General features: G+C 37.2%; 1 protein-coding gene across 1 annotated transcript; it reads right to left on the reverse strand.

Annotated features, from left to right (window-relative positions):
- Nucleotides 1-171: 171 nt before the first annotated feature.
- On the reverse strand, nucleotides 172-16367 carry LOC114525821 (transmembrane protein 131-like). Its single transcript, XM_028547269.1, has 30 exons — nucleotides 16228-16367; nucleotides 16002-16039; nucleotides 15560-15582; nucleotides 15058-15135; nucleotides 11514-11637; nucleotides 11302-11415; nucleotides 11067-11189; nucleotides 10737-10817; nucleotides 10464-10617; nucleotides 10058-10114; nucleotides 9921-9982; nucleotides 9507-9554; nucleotides 9351-9408; nucleotides 9028-9136; nucleotides 8026-8179; nucleotides 7773-7943; nucleotides 7167-7262; nucleotides 6754-6858; nucleotides 6321-6425; nucleotides 6080-6166; nucleotides 5775-5924; nucleotides 5612-5690; nucleotides 5274-5388; nucleotides 4761-5006; nucleotides 4353-4428; nucleotides 3962-4134; nucleotides 3684-3823; nucleotides 3220-3421; nucleotides 1533-3082; nucleotides 172-1466 (listed from the first exon to the last, which is right to left on the reverse strand). Exons 1-30 carry the CDS (start codon nucleotides 16328-16330, stop codon nucleotides 646-648), a joined length of 5442 nt encoding a protein of 1813 aa, XP_028403070.1. The 5' UTR covers nucleotides 16331-16367; the 3' UTR covers nucleotides 172-645.
- Nucleotides 16368-18199: the final 1832 nt, after the last annotated feature.

Here is an 18199-nt window from a genome sequence, read left to right on the forward strand (position 1 = left end):
ACAGGCTTTTACTTGAAACTAGCTCGTCAAGGTCGCATGGGCAGAATTTCAAAGGCGGGCGAAACGATTCGAATGCTCTGATGTGTGGGAGCTCCCATTTGAACATCCGTTACTAATCAATAAAAGAAAACATACATAAAATCGCGATAATTATGAATCTTCAGAGTTGAGGCGTGTTTACTTAAAATTTATTTTGTTTGCGAGACTAAAAAACACTACAAAAAACATTACAAAAACGGTTAAAAACTACAATGGAGGAGAGGAATGATGAAATGAGGTGTCAACTTCTAACTATATTCAGTACAATACACGACAAAAACTTGCTACGGTATTAGTCATTATTTAGACAGATAAATAATTATTTCATAAATAAAATCATTACTCTATTTCAGTTTGTTCAATTGCATACTTAAATTGCGAGAAAACTGCGACGAAACTTCAACTAAGGAAGTTCAACGCTGGTTTCCATTCGCGAATGAACTACGAAAATCAAAAATTGACTATTAAATACCATATGATTCAGAAATATCCCCTTTAAAACAAAACAAACAATGTTCGTACACACTACATCTCTCAGAAAACAAAACTTAAAAGGAAAAGCATTTCCACGAAAAAATCACACAAGTAACTTAGCAAAGGAGGTTTTTAATAAGCGGAAGAAGATGACCAGACATTTTGTTTTGAACGACTACTTCCATCCCATGGTTCACTGTATGGGTTGAGCTGATGAGATGTTCCGCTGGAATAAACTGTGTCGTCATGACTACCATACGCGACATCAGTTTCAGTCGTTGGGGGATCAGCCTGGGGCCAAGTTTCTTCACCAGGCATACCGTAATAATCATGTGGGCAGGTTCCAGTCGACCACGCTGAATCATATGCTCCTGGGAAAGGAGGAAATGCTGGATCTGATTCTAAGGTGGGTGAAAAAGCATTTGACCAGCCGTCATTCTCATCAGCCAAATGACCTGCATCCCAGATTTCTGCCACAGTCTTCGAACTTTGCGGCATGCCGGGAGATGGAAGTTTGGATGCATTTGTGGAACTTTCGTCAAAGAAATTTACCCAGATAGTGTCGCGAGTCTGCTTCATCGGAATCAAATTCTCCAGCGGCGGGATTGGTTCATCTGGCCAGAATTTCGGCACTGATGTGCCGACTTCAACAAAAGGCGTAGATAAACCCGGAGCCTTCACATCATGGAAGGTGTAGAGTGGGTACTTATCTCCAGATGGCTCGTCGTCTGCAGGAGCATCTTTCCCTGATTTATGTCTCGCCAACTTCCCATCTTTATCAAATGGCGTGCTGGTGAATAACGAGCTGGAGGTGGCCGATGTTGGAAAAGATTCCAAAGACGGCGAACCTCTGAGGTTAGCAGGCGTTGTTGTATCCCACAAACCTTTCCAAGCAGAACCAGAAAGATCGTTGACAAGGTTCCTGTTCGCTAGACGTTTCACAGTGAACGGACCTAAAAGAAAGATTTAGTTTTATTAATGAACGCTTTGAAGGATGTGTATAAAGTTTGAGTCCTTACTTGTGTGCTCAGTGGGTTTCTGTATTACCAATGGACTTGGTTTCTTGGAATGATGTTTCTTCTTTCTAACCGCCGAAGGTTCACTGTTGGCAGACTCCTCACTCCCCACAACACTGCTATAACTGCTACTGCGACTACTTTGACTGAGATTTTGAGATGAATCAGAGAGGGGTGGTGAAGGAGAGGTTGACGAACAACGAGAATGACTTCGTGAAAAATTTTGGCTCGTTTCAGCTGTAGGGGAATGCTTTAGCGTGATCTCTAATGCTGAGTTGATAGCTTCTGATATCGTGTGCGGCGTATCTCCATTCTGTTGTGTTTTGCTGGAGTTCTTTTTATTCGCAGTGTTTGGTCCAGACTTACTTGACTGCGATTTGCTGACAGAACCAGCTGGCAAGGACTTTGATTTGTCTAGCTTTGGTTTCGGATGTGTTTGTTCTAATTCTGGCAAGCTGGTTTTTCTTGACGTCTTGTTGGTTGTTCTGTTATTTAGAAGTTTGACCGACTTCGAGGCAACATCATGCTTCTTCGACTCTTTACTAATATTGTCTTCCTTTGCTTCTTGTTTGTTTTTTCTCTGTTTTGATTTTTCTAAATTGTCCGTCTTTTCTTTGTCCTTTGTGCTCTCGTTATCCTTCACCTTTGTCTTGTCAACGACTTTTGCTTTCTTCTCTTCAACTGGTGCAATTGCTGGAGAAACCTTTGCAGTTTTCTTACGTACAATTTTCGCCTTATCCTTTTTGCCCGTTAACGTAGCAACAGTGACATCACCGCAAACACTATTAGCTTCACTTGATGAACTATTACGTTGAGGTTTCGCAGTTTCGTTGCCAGGACACTCAGAATTTGATAATTCCATTGCTGTACTATCAATCGTGTTAATAGGGAAAGCCAGGGCGGACGTTTTCGGACACTCTGTGTCCGAATCCTTCCTCTTTGTTTGTTGACTTGTGGTTTTCTTTGGCTTTCTACCAAGATCCTTGTCGTTGGCTTTTACCTTGTGTCTGTCGTAGTCCGGTGTCTCAGTTGTTATAGAGTTGTTATTTGATGCAAGTCGTTCAGAGTTATCGCTAGAGCTTCTTCTGAAAGGTTGAGTATACGCACTGGTTTTAGACCTCTCGACGGGGACCGCTTCTTTCCTGGGAGCTCGGCATGATTCGTTACTGTCTTGACGTGGAAGGTACATGTTCTCTGATATAAACGGAGATTGTGCCGGGGCGGATATCTTCCGTAGGTCAAATAGATCACCGTTCATATGCGTTCCATTAAGCAAGACTGGACCTTGAGGTAATGAAGAGATGCTAGCAGTAATGAGTTTTCTTGCCTCGAAATGAGCCATGACCAAAGTTACGATAAGTAAACAAATCATGACAACAGCGGTTGAGATATACGCGTGATATTCCCAGCGTGGTCGTCCTGCAGCTGCGGCACAGAGTGGGATGAGCTCGGATGGAATTGTCGCAATTAAACTGAATTCGAAGACATTGCCAAGCGAGGTCTTGATTTGAAGACGCCGAGATACACGGGAAACAGAAAAATCCGGAGTGAACCTGTGTGAATTATGTTAAGTCAAATTATCAACTCAATGCATGGAAACCTAGAGGGGTGCATACGCGACAATTACCAACACAGTTTTTGAAATATTGCCAACATCGAAAAATATCTATACTGTACTGCATGCACTTACGCAATATCAATCTTGACTGAAGCTGAAGGTTTGAGATTGAGAGCTTTGCAATTAAGAACTTTAAAACCGTATCCTTCACACTCGTATCCATCAATATTGAACGATGTTACGTGTGTAGCGAGTTGACCAGGGTTGGTAGCAAGGACAGTTTTCTTTACAGTGAGTGAGCGATGTGGTTTCCCTCCCGTACCTGGACTTAATTCTGTAAATAGGAGTAAAAAAATATTAAACTTAACTATTTTATCTTATCGTTTTCTTATGAGAATAAATTAGAATTAACTATTGTAGCATAAAATTCAAATTCTCCAATCACATTTATATGAAATTTCCCATGAAGCCACCCGTGAAAAGCTAAATGACTAAGCTTAAAAAATAGAAACATGCATGTTCTATTTCATGAACCGTTGCAGAATTTCATCAAAACCAGAACACAATTTTTCAAAGAGTCACCATAAAGTACGTACTTGTACAATCCTCAAGATGTTTTTGTTTCAACTCAAACAGAAGAACATTATCGCCACTTGGCCTCTTTCCATTGACCATTAGTTCACCTCTTGCTCCTTGTCCTTGCACTGTGACAACATCTAATACAGTTAAATTGTTTCTGTTGAAAAAAAGAAACAGAAAAAGATACGTTTACTCAAGTGCACGAGAGCAGATGATGCTGGCAGGTGGTTAGACCATGGATATCTATAATGTACAAAACAACGAGTTATATGTAGATATTTTATCTTTATGGCACCTTATAAAGATGATAGATGTTCTCTGATCTTCATTTTCTGGTTTAAACTGAACAGGAACGTTTGCTTTAGAGCGGGGAGCAACAATCATGGATATAACATCAGGTGAGGTACGTAGACCAAGTGTAGATTCAATTGATGAGGTCACATCAGAATCTGGTTTGTCGAGCAGATACTAAAAACAAAAGAACATGTTGTTACTTGTTATAGTACTGTACATAAACTGTATTGTACATGAACAAGTATTTTTACACTCATGCTTGTTTCGGTAGTCGATGCAGTATAGTATGCAACTGAAATAATCATCCAACCACTTACACAGTTTTAGGGGCGCGTTGACCGCAGGACTAAATCTAGTAATAGCCGAATTGAGGGAACAGTTGTATAACTTACTTTGTCCACTTCGGCAGTTGGCAGTGAAAAACACGAGTGATATGAAGGTTTAGCTGTCAGTAAGTCAACATCAAACCTTTACATTGAAAACAAAGAAACATGATAGTGTAAAATTAAACATTTATAGATGTTTTTACCATATCTTGTAAACGTTCTTGTAGATGCGTTTTAGCGGACTGAACTCTTGTTATGCTTTTTATGTACACTGAGATCTAATGATGTTTTTCAGGTACACCGAGTGTATATCTCGTTATATTCTTTGGGTGTAGAAGTTCTTGTTACGCCTCAGTTTGGGGTTAACCACCAAGTACACCGGTAAAATATTCACAAAGGTACGGAGGAAGTACGGTGGATATGATCTTTATCACATTCTGGAAATATTGCCTCTTAGTGATTTCAAAAACATACCTGTCGGATAAAACATCAATAGCAGATTGCGCGTTTGGGTACAGAGACAATGGAACAACTTGTACAACAACTGGGACATCAGCAGGATTCTCTAACGTCAATGTCTTGTGAGATGTATTACCAATATGAGTCAATGGAAATCTGATTGGCCGATCTGGTGTCAGTGAAGGCCATGTTAAGCCACCTTGCAAAGTCACTTCAATACTCTTAACTGTTTCTGTGTCGATGTGTAGACTTCGGATGAAACTTTTAAAATATAAAAAATGTTTATTTTTAAGACAACTACAGATAAATCACGGTAAACAACTACGCAATTCAAAATACTAAAACGATGTTGCAAAGGAAGAATATGACGAGAAATCGTCATGGTAGCGAGGAAAGGACAAATTCTCCTAGAGGTCAATGAATTGTGAGATCTATGTAGTTGCAATGTTGCATTAATCTTCCATTATCTCGAAAACAAATGAACAAAGACAATACATTTGTTTTGGCTATTTTTATGTTCCTACTTACCTGTTTTTCTTCGTTTGTACAAGAGAATTCCATTTTGTTTGAAAATTTTCAAGTATGTTCGTATCAAAACGAGCAGTGTCGTCTGGTAAAGACAGACTAGAAAACCACGACTTGTCTGAAAACCATTTAAGAAACAAAAAATATGTCAAACATAGAGGAAGATAATTACACAAACAATAGCAGATATTTACTTAGAATATTGTAAATATCGTTACTTTGCACGGGAATTTTCTTCTAAATCGTTTGACTATTAGCAAAGTAATGTGGCGTGAATAGACGAGCCGATCAACCCATCACTAATTGGAACGAAGTCATAAAATTCCTTGTATAATTCTTACCTCTACCTTCTTTATGCCCAATTCCCAAATAACAGTCAGAAGAACAGACAAGACGAGGGTTAAACACAATATCTCCAATCTAAAAAAGAAAATGATTATGAAGCTATGTGATTTAATGATTTAAAAAAGCTTAAATTTAAATTGTTGATGAAGTAATAGATACCTTTTGTCGGTTATTGGGAGCAAGTTGTGCGTTTGACTTCATGAAAGGAACAAATGTAAACGGTTTATCTGGTTTTAGTGAAGTAGAAGATACGTTGACAGGATTCAAGAACGTACTCGTGAGGAACAACGGAACCTTTTGAATTTGACCCTGGAAAATTAGCGCATTAATCAATAACCACAGCCAGAGCTAACTAGCAGCTATCAACGTCGAGGGCATTTGAAGTATTACAACGTTGGCGTTTTTAGCGATTCGAATATTCATTACATAATTTCCAGCTATATTATCATGTGTAGGAAACATACTGGAAATGAATTATTGAATTCAATCTTGACAGGATCCACATCAATATGCCCGCTGGCTGCTTTGAATGAGAATAACATAGTCTTGGTCTAAAAAGTGAAATATTACCAAATATTAATTCTGCTCAGGCGAAGAAATTAAAGTTCGTCGTTGTATGCATATACTCGACACATCACAAGCTACTACGTATATGAGTATACGCATAAATAAGGAAAAATTGAGAAATACAATAGATATGGTTACCTCGTAAGATGTATAAAAAGTAAGATTCCCGGAATAATCGCCATCCTCACTCGGTACTTTTACATCCAGATACAATTGTACAATATTACTAGGCTTCAACGGGATCTAGGAACAGCATCATGGCAATTAAAAAACAAACAAACAGGCCAGCAGTGCGTAGGTGTCCATGTAAGAACCTAGGCTTCTCAACGACAAAGAGAGCTCGGTCAAATCTTAGACCCAAAGATAATGGTATGATCGTCTTATCAAAAAGATTGAAAGCCTTCATTAATGTCACAACTTCGTTCTTTCACACTCAGACCAGCTGTTCTTCATAATGTCACAAGCCTCCATAATGTCACAAGTTCGTTCTTTCACAGTCAGACCTTTAGACAGGCGAATATACAATAATAATATACAAGAGTTAATAATATTAGTAACAATTGCTTCCTACCCCTTCAGCAGGAATCTCCAAGAACTGACTTTTATCATCTGGGCCAAAATCCAAATAATCAAGACTCGTCAACGTTGAATTCGATGTATGTATCTTTAGTTTTATCTAAATATTCAAAATTTCATTTCATTCTGCGTATGTGAAGTCTCCTCATAAATGGAGGACTTCAAAAACGTGAATTACCAAATATATTACTGCGATTCAATGTAAACTTGGAAAGGCAAATTAAAATAGTATTGTACGCGGTATGACTATAATAAATATTGGATAGTCATGATTCTTTTCGACAGTGATGTTTGTGACTAGGAGTGAAAATAATGCAGGATTTACGTACACCACTTTCAAGGACCTTTCTGTCGTTACTTGAAATAACTGTAGGCAGATATATATAATACTAAATTCAGTTTACATACCTCGACTGGGTTTGTATTAACTATTTGGAACATTTTTCTAATCCTCTGTTTGACTGCGAGCGTCCCAAGATTCAACATGGATTCGGAAAAACGATACTAAAATAAGATGGATAAATTATATATTTCGCTGGCGATAGCTAGATATATTTTGTTGGAAACATCATATTCTCGCTAATAATACCCAAAACATAACAAAAATTCAGATTCAGCGCAAATTCGCGGTGGCACGTTATGCCATGATTTCGCACGTATTTGGTTTAATTTCAAATAATGTGATACACATCCTACACTAGTGCAAAACGTCTTAGTATCTTCCTGAATTTTGATGCAATTGCCGCCATCTTGGCAAACTTCATACTCCATGAATATATACAGCTATGTTATTTACCGGCTGCGAGGTCCGGATAGAAAAATATTTTCCCGAGGTATCAAAAATGACTCGAGGCCTCGGAGGGGAAATATTTTTCTATCTGGACCGACCAAAACGGTAATAACGGAAATAACTTTTATTTTTTTTTTACAAAAAGCGGCGTTTACTGGTGCATGTGATTTGTCTTTATCTTGACTCTTTACTAGAGCCCAAAGCGATGTAAACTGACGTCATACCTCTAATTTTCCATCAAAACATTGGACTGGAATGGTGAAAATTGAAGCATTGGTATAAACCCGGATACTCGAGGTTAGTGTTGTTATGGAATTACTTGCGAGAAAACGAATAGAGAAGGGCCTCAATGTTTTCTGTTCTCCCACGACAATTGGTGACGAAAAGTTGACGATCTAGAATAAAGGAAATACAATTCTTTACTCACGATACCGGTGAACCTTCGTTTCGTGTTGATATTCAACAGTAAGTGCTTACAGATACAAAGTCTTGGACGTCAGGAGCAACAACAATGCGATATATAACCAAAGGGAAAGTGAATGTATTGGTGATAACCATTTCACGCACAACGGGTTCGTAAGGTGGTGCACCAATAAAAAATCTCGTTTTGCTCACAGAATATGCCAAAGTCCTAGAAACACAACTATATGGGTTAGGTCAATAAGACGGGCACACCGAACTATGCTACACTACTCACACAGCACTTCTCTTTTCATAAGATAATATATAATCAATACAGACATGGCCTGCTGGAAACTCATGCAGATAAGGTTATGTCATTTTGTTAGCAACGTTGTGCACAGTGCATGAAGACAGTGGATTTCATGCATATAATCTAGCAATAACCTAATAGTATGCAACCTTATGGATGGAAAAAAATAACCAATATTTCGAAGATTTGCACACGATGAAGCCGTCTCAACATCAAATTTTAGCTTACTATATATGTACACTTCGAAGTTTGCTATCTTTCCACAACATATTGCTTCTATTTTTAAGAAGTGAAATTTCAATTGATGCTCGAATTATTATGAAATAATTGTTGCAGTACATTTTTTCATCGCAGATACATCTAAAACATTTATGGACACACAATTGCTAGATACGGGGTGTACGCTAACAGCGTATGATACTGTGCGTAATTTTTTCGTATCCAGGAAATTTTGCAATAGCAACCGTTTTCCGCAATTGAAATGCAGTTGTTTACATAGGCTGCCTGCCTTGCAAATTTCCCTCGAATTGAGAAACGAGTCTGTCGAAGCGATTAAATGCAAATGTTGCAGGGATCTCGCGATGGAACTAATCCCTGGAAAAAAACAGTAAGTCACGAAGATTGTATTATTATAATACCTTATTACTACATATTAAATACAAAAAAGGTGTCCTTAAAGATCTTATTAGTATGGGGAAAATATCTCGTTAAGTTTAAGAATTATAAAACCTTTAATTAATAAAACTTTCACAAAAGATATACATTACCCTTTTAAAACATTCGCTTGGAAATTCAGCTCCATTCTTGGATTGCCTTTGCTCGTTGACAACACAATAATCTTGCCATAGTTTTGTTTTAGGTTTTTCAAGTGGCCTGCTATAAATTAGTTATAAAAATCCTGTTTTAGCTCCGAAAAATAAATTTTGCACAGTCTATATGCATCTTAATTAAATTTGTTCTGTTCACGCTTCGAATGTTGATAACGTGAAGTGCTGCAAATTTCTTAGCGGGTTAGAGGCTATAAAATGTTGGTAGTATTGAGGGATTGCAATTGTGGGACATAGATATATAAAAATGTGTTAAAAAGTACCTGTAAAAGTTACACTGAAAGAGCTTATGTACTTCTGGAGGGGTTTAATAACTGTAGTCTAAAAGAGACAAAACTCAGACAATGAATGAATTTTGATGGATATGTAATGATGAGCATTCTTGATAAATATATTATATTCCAATATAAGCAACTTACCCTTATATGCACTTTTATTGCTCTATTAGGAGGTTCAACAATCACTTCCTGTGAAACGATATATGAAAATGAATATAATTTGCACCACTTAACAATTTGAAAGTACATTGAGAGCAAAGTTATCGCGTCGCGTTGGCGAAACGCGTCCGAAGAATTTCGGCTTTTAACACTACATATATCGAAGTTTGAAGTTTCCTATTACAGTATTTCTCAGATACTTTAAATATATATTGCGACTGTGTACACTTTCCGGGCAAAATACACTAGGCGTGGGTTTTCTGCGACGTGATGTCATTGGTCAGGAGATATAACAACTATTTGTTATCTTATATATTGTCTTGTTAACTAATCTGACTGAAAAATTGGTCTGGAAGCCAGTATTAATGATATACAGCATAACTAAAATAATCATACCGTTAAAGTGATGGGTTTGTTGTGAGTGTTCAGTAAGGAAACGACAATGGACTTTGGTTCATCTAAAGTGATCAAGAATATTTGTTAAACATGGAAATACTAAACCATTTCAGTGCCGAAATAAAGCAAAAACGTACCCATTTTCCTTAATGTTCCAAAATCTAGCATATCAACAGAAGGAAACAGTCCAGGGGCTGTATATGACAAAAAATAGATCAAATTTAGTACTTCATGTTTATATAATTGTGATGGGTTTGTAAACATATGCTTTAAATCAAAGGTTAATACACCTAGTAAAACACGTGTAGGAATATTAAACGTTACAAAAAGTATTTGATTTTGATATGAAATCATGCACTTCATAGGAACAGTCGTGGCCTATTATTGGATTGTGTTTTATACTGAAAGGTTCGAACATTTTATAGTCTTAGCTACTGGAGTTTCGTCATTTAACTATTCTGGAGGTTTAATTGTTCCGTCCTCTATACTCTCTAGTCCTCCGTTTCTAAACTTTTTACTATATCCACCTAAAATATACCACACCTGTTGTGACTTCCACTTCGACAGGTAAAATTAAGAATTTATTCGGCGTATTGAATTTGTTCGTGCGAATACGTATGAACGCTGTATGGTTACTGGCGACTTTTCCAAGAAAATTCATTCGAATGATCCCCTTTGTTTCATACGGAGCGATTTGCTGCAAGATTAGATTTAGAAAGCTGTATAGTCTTACGTAATAAATGCTTTGTCTTATTAGTGATAATTATTGTTAATTGTTTAAGGAGAAAGGGAAAATTTAATGTCTGATGTACATACCCAATGCTCGGGAGAAGCATCGTCTTCCCCAGATGGAAGCTCCAAATGTAAATCCCCGCCACTTGAATAGATCTCAGTAACCTTTGGAGAAAAATTGACCATGAAATCGCATGGTACGAGTTACATTTTCTTATTTACATTTTCTTATTCCCTTTTACTCTATCAATAAAAAAGCACAATTACGACGTTAAGAAGAAAGATATGGTCATGCAATTTCCGAAAATCATGAATTCTTTCAAAGTGGACTAATTCCAACAAGGAATGCCGGTGACAGGGTACATGTTTCATGCGGCTATCCATGTTTATCCTAAAAGGTCCTCAATACCATACCTGCATTGGTGATTCATGTGGATTATACATGTACAATACGGAAGTAAATATGTGATCAAGGGCAACTCTTGCTCCTAAATATGGACGCAATCTGTATGGATTTGCTATCCCATAACCACGAACCTTGACAAAAGAGAATTGGTGAATGTAGTACATGAATAGTTTAAACAAAACTGGTGCGAGAATCTGTAGAAAAGGTTTTACGTTTTGTTAGAGTGTACTCCGTTTTACGTACTTGGTAAGGATAGGCTGCACTTGATGTATGAATAAATAACGTATTTTCAACATTTCCAAACGTTCTGGCGAGAAAAATGACTTCAAATGTTGTGTTAGATAAAGGTGACAAGGCCTATATATAATAAAGAGAAATATAAAAAAATTGTTATTTCTGTGGGGTACTGTAGTACTATATCCGACAATTGGGGTCAATGTTCTCAAAATTTTTACCTGTGATCTTGAAAACGAGACATGAAAATGTGTGTTATCTCCAGAAAATGCTTGCAATTGAAGATTTTTCTCGCTGCTTGGATTGAACACCACAACATCGTGAACATAAGGCATGCCAACTGGCCTGAAAAAAGTAATCAGGAGAAATCACATCACTGACTATTTGCCATCTCATACACAAAACCCGTCATCATTCAGGAAATAGTTAAGAACTGATTTTAATTGCCAAGTATAAACGACAGTGATTCCACGAAAAATTTATAGCACCCCCAGCAAAAGTGCAGCTGCCTGGCAAGGGTGGGGATTTCCTCTCTATTTAAGAAATGCAGTATGGACTATTAAGATATCTATATTTGATTCTCAGGTGTTGCTGACGGTAAAAGCGATAGAAACGGAAAATAATGGTCGAGTCGAAAAATTGGAGAGAAACAATTTAGTAAGTTACATTGTCGATACTTTCTTTACGAGATTTGAATTTAGGGCATGGTTGCATCCAATGAATCAGGTGACGTCATTTAGCCCCACGCATATATCTAAATATTTTTACGATATTCAGATCAGGGTTTCCACAAATTATTTACATATGGCTGTCCTCATAGGGGGATAGCAATGACAAAAAAGAGAAACAAAGAACTTTTGAAAAGAATGCATAATATATCCTATTAACACAGATCCCTTCCTCCCTTGTGGTTGTAAATTCCAAGGAAATTTCCTTGCATTGTGGAAACCCTGATTCAGTCTTCGTCAATGAACTGGTTTTCGTATATCCCGAAAGGGTATTACTGCATGTTTCACGCAGTATGCGATCAATCCAGTTTATTTGCTTTACTTCAGTATATATCGAGAGGAAATGTCAATATTGCATACACACTAGCATTGTACCGAATTCAAAGTACAAATTTTCAACTAACTAATTTTCAATGAACGTAACAGACGTTTTTGATTGATTGAATTATGCGTAACCTTTTTTACTCATGAAGTGGCAATGCATGCTCTCTATCATACATACACTAGCCACACGCGATAGCAACGCCAACGTTGTGACGTAGTTTGTGGACAAAGCATGTTCCCGATTGACCAATGGGTCGCATTGGAACATCAATCTAAGCCAGACATCCTATAAAGCGTCTATATAGCAGAAAGGCGAACGTTTTCGGAATCCTTTGAAGTCGATATACTAGCTCGCACGCGACATCTGTCATGTTCATGCTGATTATAACATCGTAAAAGTAAAAAGTTACTCTTGCAGAGCACCCAACCCTACGGACTATAGTGTCTGCGTAGGAAGCAGCCATATAGAGCACGCACACGCCCACCAGAATGGATCTGTTTTACAAAATGACCAAAAGTCATGTCAAGAAGTGTAGGAAATCTAAGGGTAACTACTATATATATTCAAAGGTAAAAGACAAAAAAAAGGAATTTGAGTTTATTTATTTTAAATACACATTCAGAGAATTAAAAAAAAGGCATATAGAGTCAAACCGGATGCGGCATGGTTTAACCTGAAGGAAAGGATGCCGCCGATATATGCATAATATAATCATTATAGTAAAACTACGATTTTCATTTAACCTTAGACGCATACATGGGAAACGTGTTATGCGTGAATAATTAGTCTTATACATGCAGCCTGCAAACGATTGTCCGACATTTCAGAAGCTTACGGCATGCTTCCTGGTTTAAAACAAAAGCGAAAAGGGGAACGTATATATAACTAAACAATATAGCGTAACTGCATGACAGAAATATTGTACGGTTATGAAGAAGATCACTTAGCAAAAGAAATATGATAAAGAATAACCTTTTATATTTAAAATATTTCAACGTATATTCGTTTCTGAAGACAATTAGCTACTTTTTAGAATATTTTCATTAATCGTCTTTATACATACAAACATTTCATATAAAACAGAACCGATATTGCGGTATTGTATAATATGAATTTGTAAGGCGGATATATAGTTATAGAGCGACTGGAGTCATTGTTTAAGATCTCACTTTAAGGTTCGTGATTTCGATTGTAGATAACCTGGCGGGTTACAAAAGACCTCGATCTTTATTTTTCTTCGTAAATTTTACTTATATATTTACTTTACGCGAATTAACAAACTGCCACGATGCAGCGTCTCATTGGTCGTGAACAGCCAATCGCCTGCGGTAATATGGCAGTGGTTTTAACAGGTGATACAAACGTAGACATAGTTACATAATTATTCTATGTTTATAATAAATATCTTCAAATATTAGACACATTTGCCAGCATGCCATACGTCAAAATTAAAGCATAGCATTTATATATGTTCTGTAGAAATCTTTTAATAAAGAAGTGCAACGAAAAGACAAGGCAACATGAAGCTGTCTTAATTCTAGAGAAACCTGTATAAATCAAAAACATGGATTCTGACAGTTAAATTAAATGGATTCTGACAGTTGCAGTATTCGTAATGTTACAGTATATAAGCATTATATACCTACATCATATATGTCAGACTATATATAAACCTGCACCATATAGGTATGTGGAAATACCAGGAATGTTGGGATGAGGCCATCCATCATGTACACAACTATCACCTGGCTTGGCCTCCATGTATGAGCAAGACAATAAGATTAGCTCATATAGAATAGTAATTGTAGATTTGCAAGACAACACCCTAAGGTAAGAAGGGGGAGCGGCAAGGGTTGGCTGGGTGGGAGATTGGTTTTGGTAACTAACAAATGACTAAGCCTATAGTATGAGTTCACACACTAATCATACATATGGGAACTAATGGGTCATATTTACGGAATTTTATTTTTTTTAATAACCAAGATAAGTCTACTTGTTAATCGGAATACGGATAGGCTGATGCAATATTCAATAATTATTGGAAATATCTCAATTCATGCAAATAAATATAGTATTATGTAACAAAATGAATGTATTTTTTGCTTAAGGTTTCATTGCTGACATTCATTAATTCATATTGATTGTTCCATAGTGACAAGCAACAGCATCTCGTAACGGTTTCTATTTGAAGACAGTAAGGGGTCTGGGAAGCTATGATCTTTGCTAGCACAGCCCAACTTGCCAGACAACATTTCTCTCCTTCTTTTATGTAGGTTATAAATTTTTATAGTAAAATTACAACAAGTCGACAAATGCAAACACATAGGCCAAATAAATGAGCAGACTTATATAAACAGGCCCTAGAAAGCCTCTATAATATGACAAAAAAAAATTAAAATTAAACTGATTGATTGCGTTGCTAACATCTCCCTGCAGGCCAGGAAAATTTAAATACATATTCTGTTCAAAACAAGCCCTATAGCGACATGAGTATTTTAAAGATACGGAAAATTTGGTCTGACTTTTTAACCATTTTTATAAAGTACCTGAAGAAGACATGTTTCGCTAGTTTTTAACTGACAAATTCACGCATTATTTTTGATGCAGGCTTTCGTAACCAGAAGTAAACAAGCAGGTGTTACTGCGCGACGGTTTCAATGAGAAATTGGTACATCGCAATAAACTCAAGAAGATAAAACTACTGTTACTTACTGCTCGCCAAAATCAAGATAAGGCGGCTCAAAACTGATGGCTCCCATGTTAAATGACCGTTTACCACCATTATCAGACCTGTAGTAAAACAAATTAACCTACTCAGCAAACATTATCCATATATACTAGACAATACACTCACGGCAAATTATATGCCATTCGCACCGCTAGTATTAATAACTGTCAGAAAGCATTGAGGCAAATAAGATTACTAGTACTGAAGACAGAGTAGTGAAACGTATAAAAAGCTTAACATGTTCATATTTTCTTTGATCGAGATAGCGTGATTAGAACGAAGCGAAAGTCATGAAAGAATTCATCGGATTACATTAACACACAGCTTTGTCGATCTTTTGACAAATGTTCGAATTAAACATATTCCTATCATGTAGAGCTCAAAGACTTTCTATACTCTCTTACAATTTTCTCTGGACTTTTTGACACGTTCAAAGTTTTTTAAACCAAAAGTAAGAAGAAGCATGAAATACAAAACAAACGTTACCTCGTTTCACGTTCATGGTTTGCCTACAAGGAATAACAACGTAAAATCAATATACAATCAACGCTATCTTACGATTGCGATTGTCCCTTCGCCCAAGATTCACATATTCAATTCTCAAAATCCTCAAGAGAGTTGTAATAATGAAAATACCCATGGTAGGGGCCGTAGCGGAAATATTAAAATACATAAAACCACGCACAACCGGCAAGGTGTTCACCAACGCCAACGGATCGAGAATATTAATCATATGTATCACACAAACTAGGTATACAAACGTCGGGTCAACATTTCTCAAGTTATATTTTACTCAATTTGGCAATTTATAAAGCCAGTTACACTACTTTAAAGTGTGTTTGTTTCGACAGAACTTATAGCGTTTCTGTACACACTACCTGCTCCAAAACACAACATGACATGTCTACTGCTACTGCGCCAAACTTACCTCAGTGGCAAACGTCATTCTTTCTCCAGAAAAAACGCCTAAAATGTGCATTCAATTTTTTATTTTGTAAAAATACCTTTACGAGCTGTCTATATAATCATATTATTGAAGAAAGAAACCTTAAGGCTACAGTTTAACAGATAAAAGCATGTCTGGGTTCGCACTACACTGTCTTTGAATGATCAAATAATACAAAATACTCGAATATTTACTCAAAGATATTTACCTGGATGAAGCATTTGGTTGCATTGACATGCCCCGTCCGTTAAAATCACAAGGAAAGTGAAAATAATGCAGAAAATATGAAAAATATAGGCTAAGATCCCCATAATAACATTCTTCGTTTATGCATGCACCGATGACAACGCCGAGGACGTTTTCTTTGTCCCAGTCTCTGGCTATGAAACGCGTGCAATGCGGATGCGCTCAAAATGAGCTGGGACAGATGAGGGACAGGTTCATGCAACTTGGTTCATGCAGGTTAAGTCAATTTGAGGCGGGGTAAGCGTACTTACGAAGTACGAGATGGATTTAAAGAATTTAGTTTAAAGTACAACAAAGCACTGCTAGCATGTACTAACATAGTTGTGTGAGGTATATCAGAACTGACGTACAGTGACGTAGTACACCGATTATTAGTAAGAACAACAAGATCAGCTAAGATCAAATCATCACGTTGAGCATAGTAGCATACTAACGTTTAAATGGCCATACAAACGTTTAAATAAAATCAAATGGGCAGTTACCTGAACACTTGCACTGTCTCTAAGCCAGTCGTAATGAGTCAATGGGCAACCCATGTATAATAGCAGACTAGCAGTGGCAATGCAAATTAAATTTCGGACGGGCTGGTGTTGAAAGAACCGCCGTTGTAAGGGCATAAGAAGACACATACGAATAGGCAGCTCTTGAACGTCTCACGAAATTGAGTGATATTTATTCGGAAGAAATTCAACTTAAGAGAGTCATTAAAACGATTATTCCACTTTAATCAATCAATCAATTTTTAATAAGCACCATAGTTATTCGTTAAATTATTTACATTAAGTTTTCAGATCCTGATTTAGGTGCAAGCTAGCAGCAGTCAAACAAGGCAACTAGCTTCAATTATTCAATTATCACTCCCTACCCCCCGCCTCCATTTGCTTACTTGACTCGTACGTCGTATGAACACCATCAGTCCCTCTTCTTTCAACTGAGCCATTAATATTTGGTCAATGAGAAGTTTTTTCCCACCATCAATGGTAACCATCACAATACACCTAGCTGAGTCATATGCATTATCCGACATCATCCAGTCGAGGTAGAATGATAACTAATTTGTGCAGTGATACTAAATAAGATGATTTGTGCAGTGATAGTGTTTACCATTAGGGCAGCCAGAGACAGAGCTTTTCTGAAATAAGGTTATATTTCATATAACTAATTAGCCAAAATCCTGAGACATTACATAAAGTTTAAGAATCTTTTTCTCACAGACGAGACAAGATGTCTAGTCATCGCATGCAACTAATAATATTGACGCTTGTGCGCCATATTACCAACGAACTTCGCACACAAGTGCTTAAACCATCCATCTTGCCAAAAAAGGGGGATCAGACCCCCCTCTCCCACCGGCACATATCCCCACACTCTACAGCCCTGCTATTCGTCATACCTAATACCTAGTTCTTCTGTATTCTGTAAAGCCCAGGGGGGGTTTTTGCGAAGGCCGGACATCGCTAACCACCGGTAGTGATTTTTTCAACCGTTCTAAAAATACTTGAAGAGCAATAAAATTTCAGCCTTGGAACCAACAATTATTAATGAGGATCCTCAATATTATTATTATAGGATTTAATCAAAGTTATTCCTAACAACGGGCGATTTAAAAGCGATTGAAAGAACCACTATACTATCCGGTGGATAGCGGCAAGCGCTATCCGGCTTTCATACAACCGACCCCAGCTCTTTATCTTCACCGGACCGTTGAAATAATTGAATCATAATCCAAGAGAACCAATAGAAGTCATACAACTGAGAGGCGGAAGGCCGAGAAAGTCTTTTTACTAAACTTGGATTTCAACACCTCACTTATAATATGGATAGTTTGGATACGGAATACGGATTTTTAAACCCTTCTGTTCACCGAAGCCAATGACTGCTTCATAAATAACCGACTATCAGTTCTGACAGTTCATATGTCAGAACTCAAAAGC

The sequence above is a fragment of the Dendronephthya gigantea genome, unplaced genomic scaffold (assembly GCF_004324835.1).
Source record: "Dendronephthya gigantea isolate DGI-Jeju-01 unplaced genomic scaffold, DenGig_1.0 000001F, whole genome shotgun sequence".
Lineage (NCBI taxonomy): Eukaryota > Metazoa > Cnidaria > Anthozoa > Malacalcyonacea > Nephtheidae > Dendronephthya > Dendronephthya gigantea.

What these genes read in the sequence shown, in the direction of transcription:
- LOC114525821 (XM_028547269.1), bottom strand. Translation starts at nt 16,330, where the DNA reads ATGGGGATCTTAGCCTATATTTTTCATATTTTCTGCATTATTTTCACT. An exon ending in ACAAACCCATCACTTTAACG is followed by an intron (nt 9,555 to 9,920) that starts GTATGATTATTT and finishes ATCGTTTCACAG; the next exon opens with GAAGTGATTGTTGAACCTCC. An exon ending in CAAGCGAATGTTTTAAAAGG is followed by an intron (nt 8,180 to 9,027) that starts GTAATGTATATC and finishes TTGTGTTTCTAG; the next exon opens with GACTTTGGCATATTCTGTGA.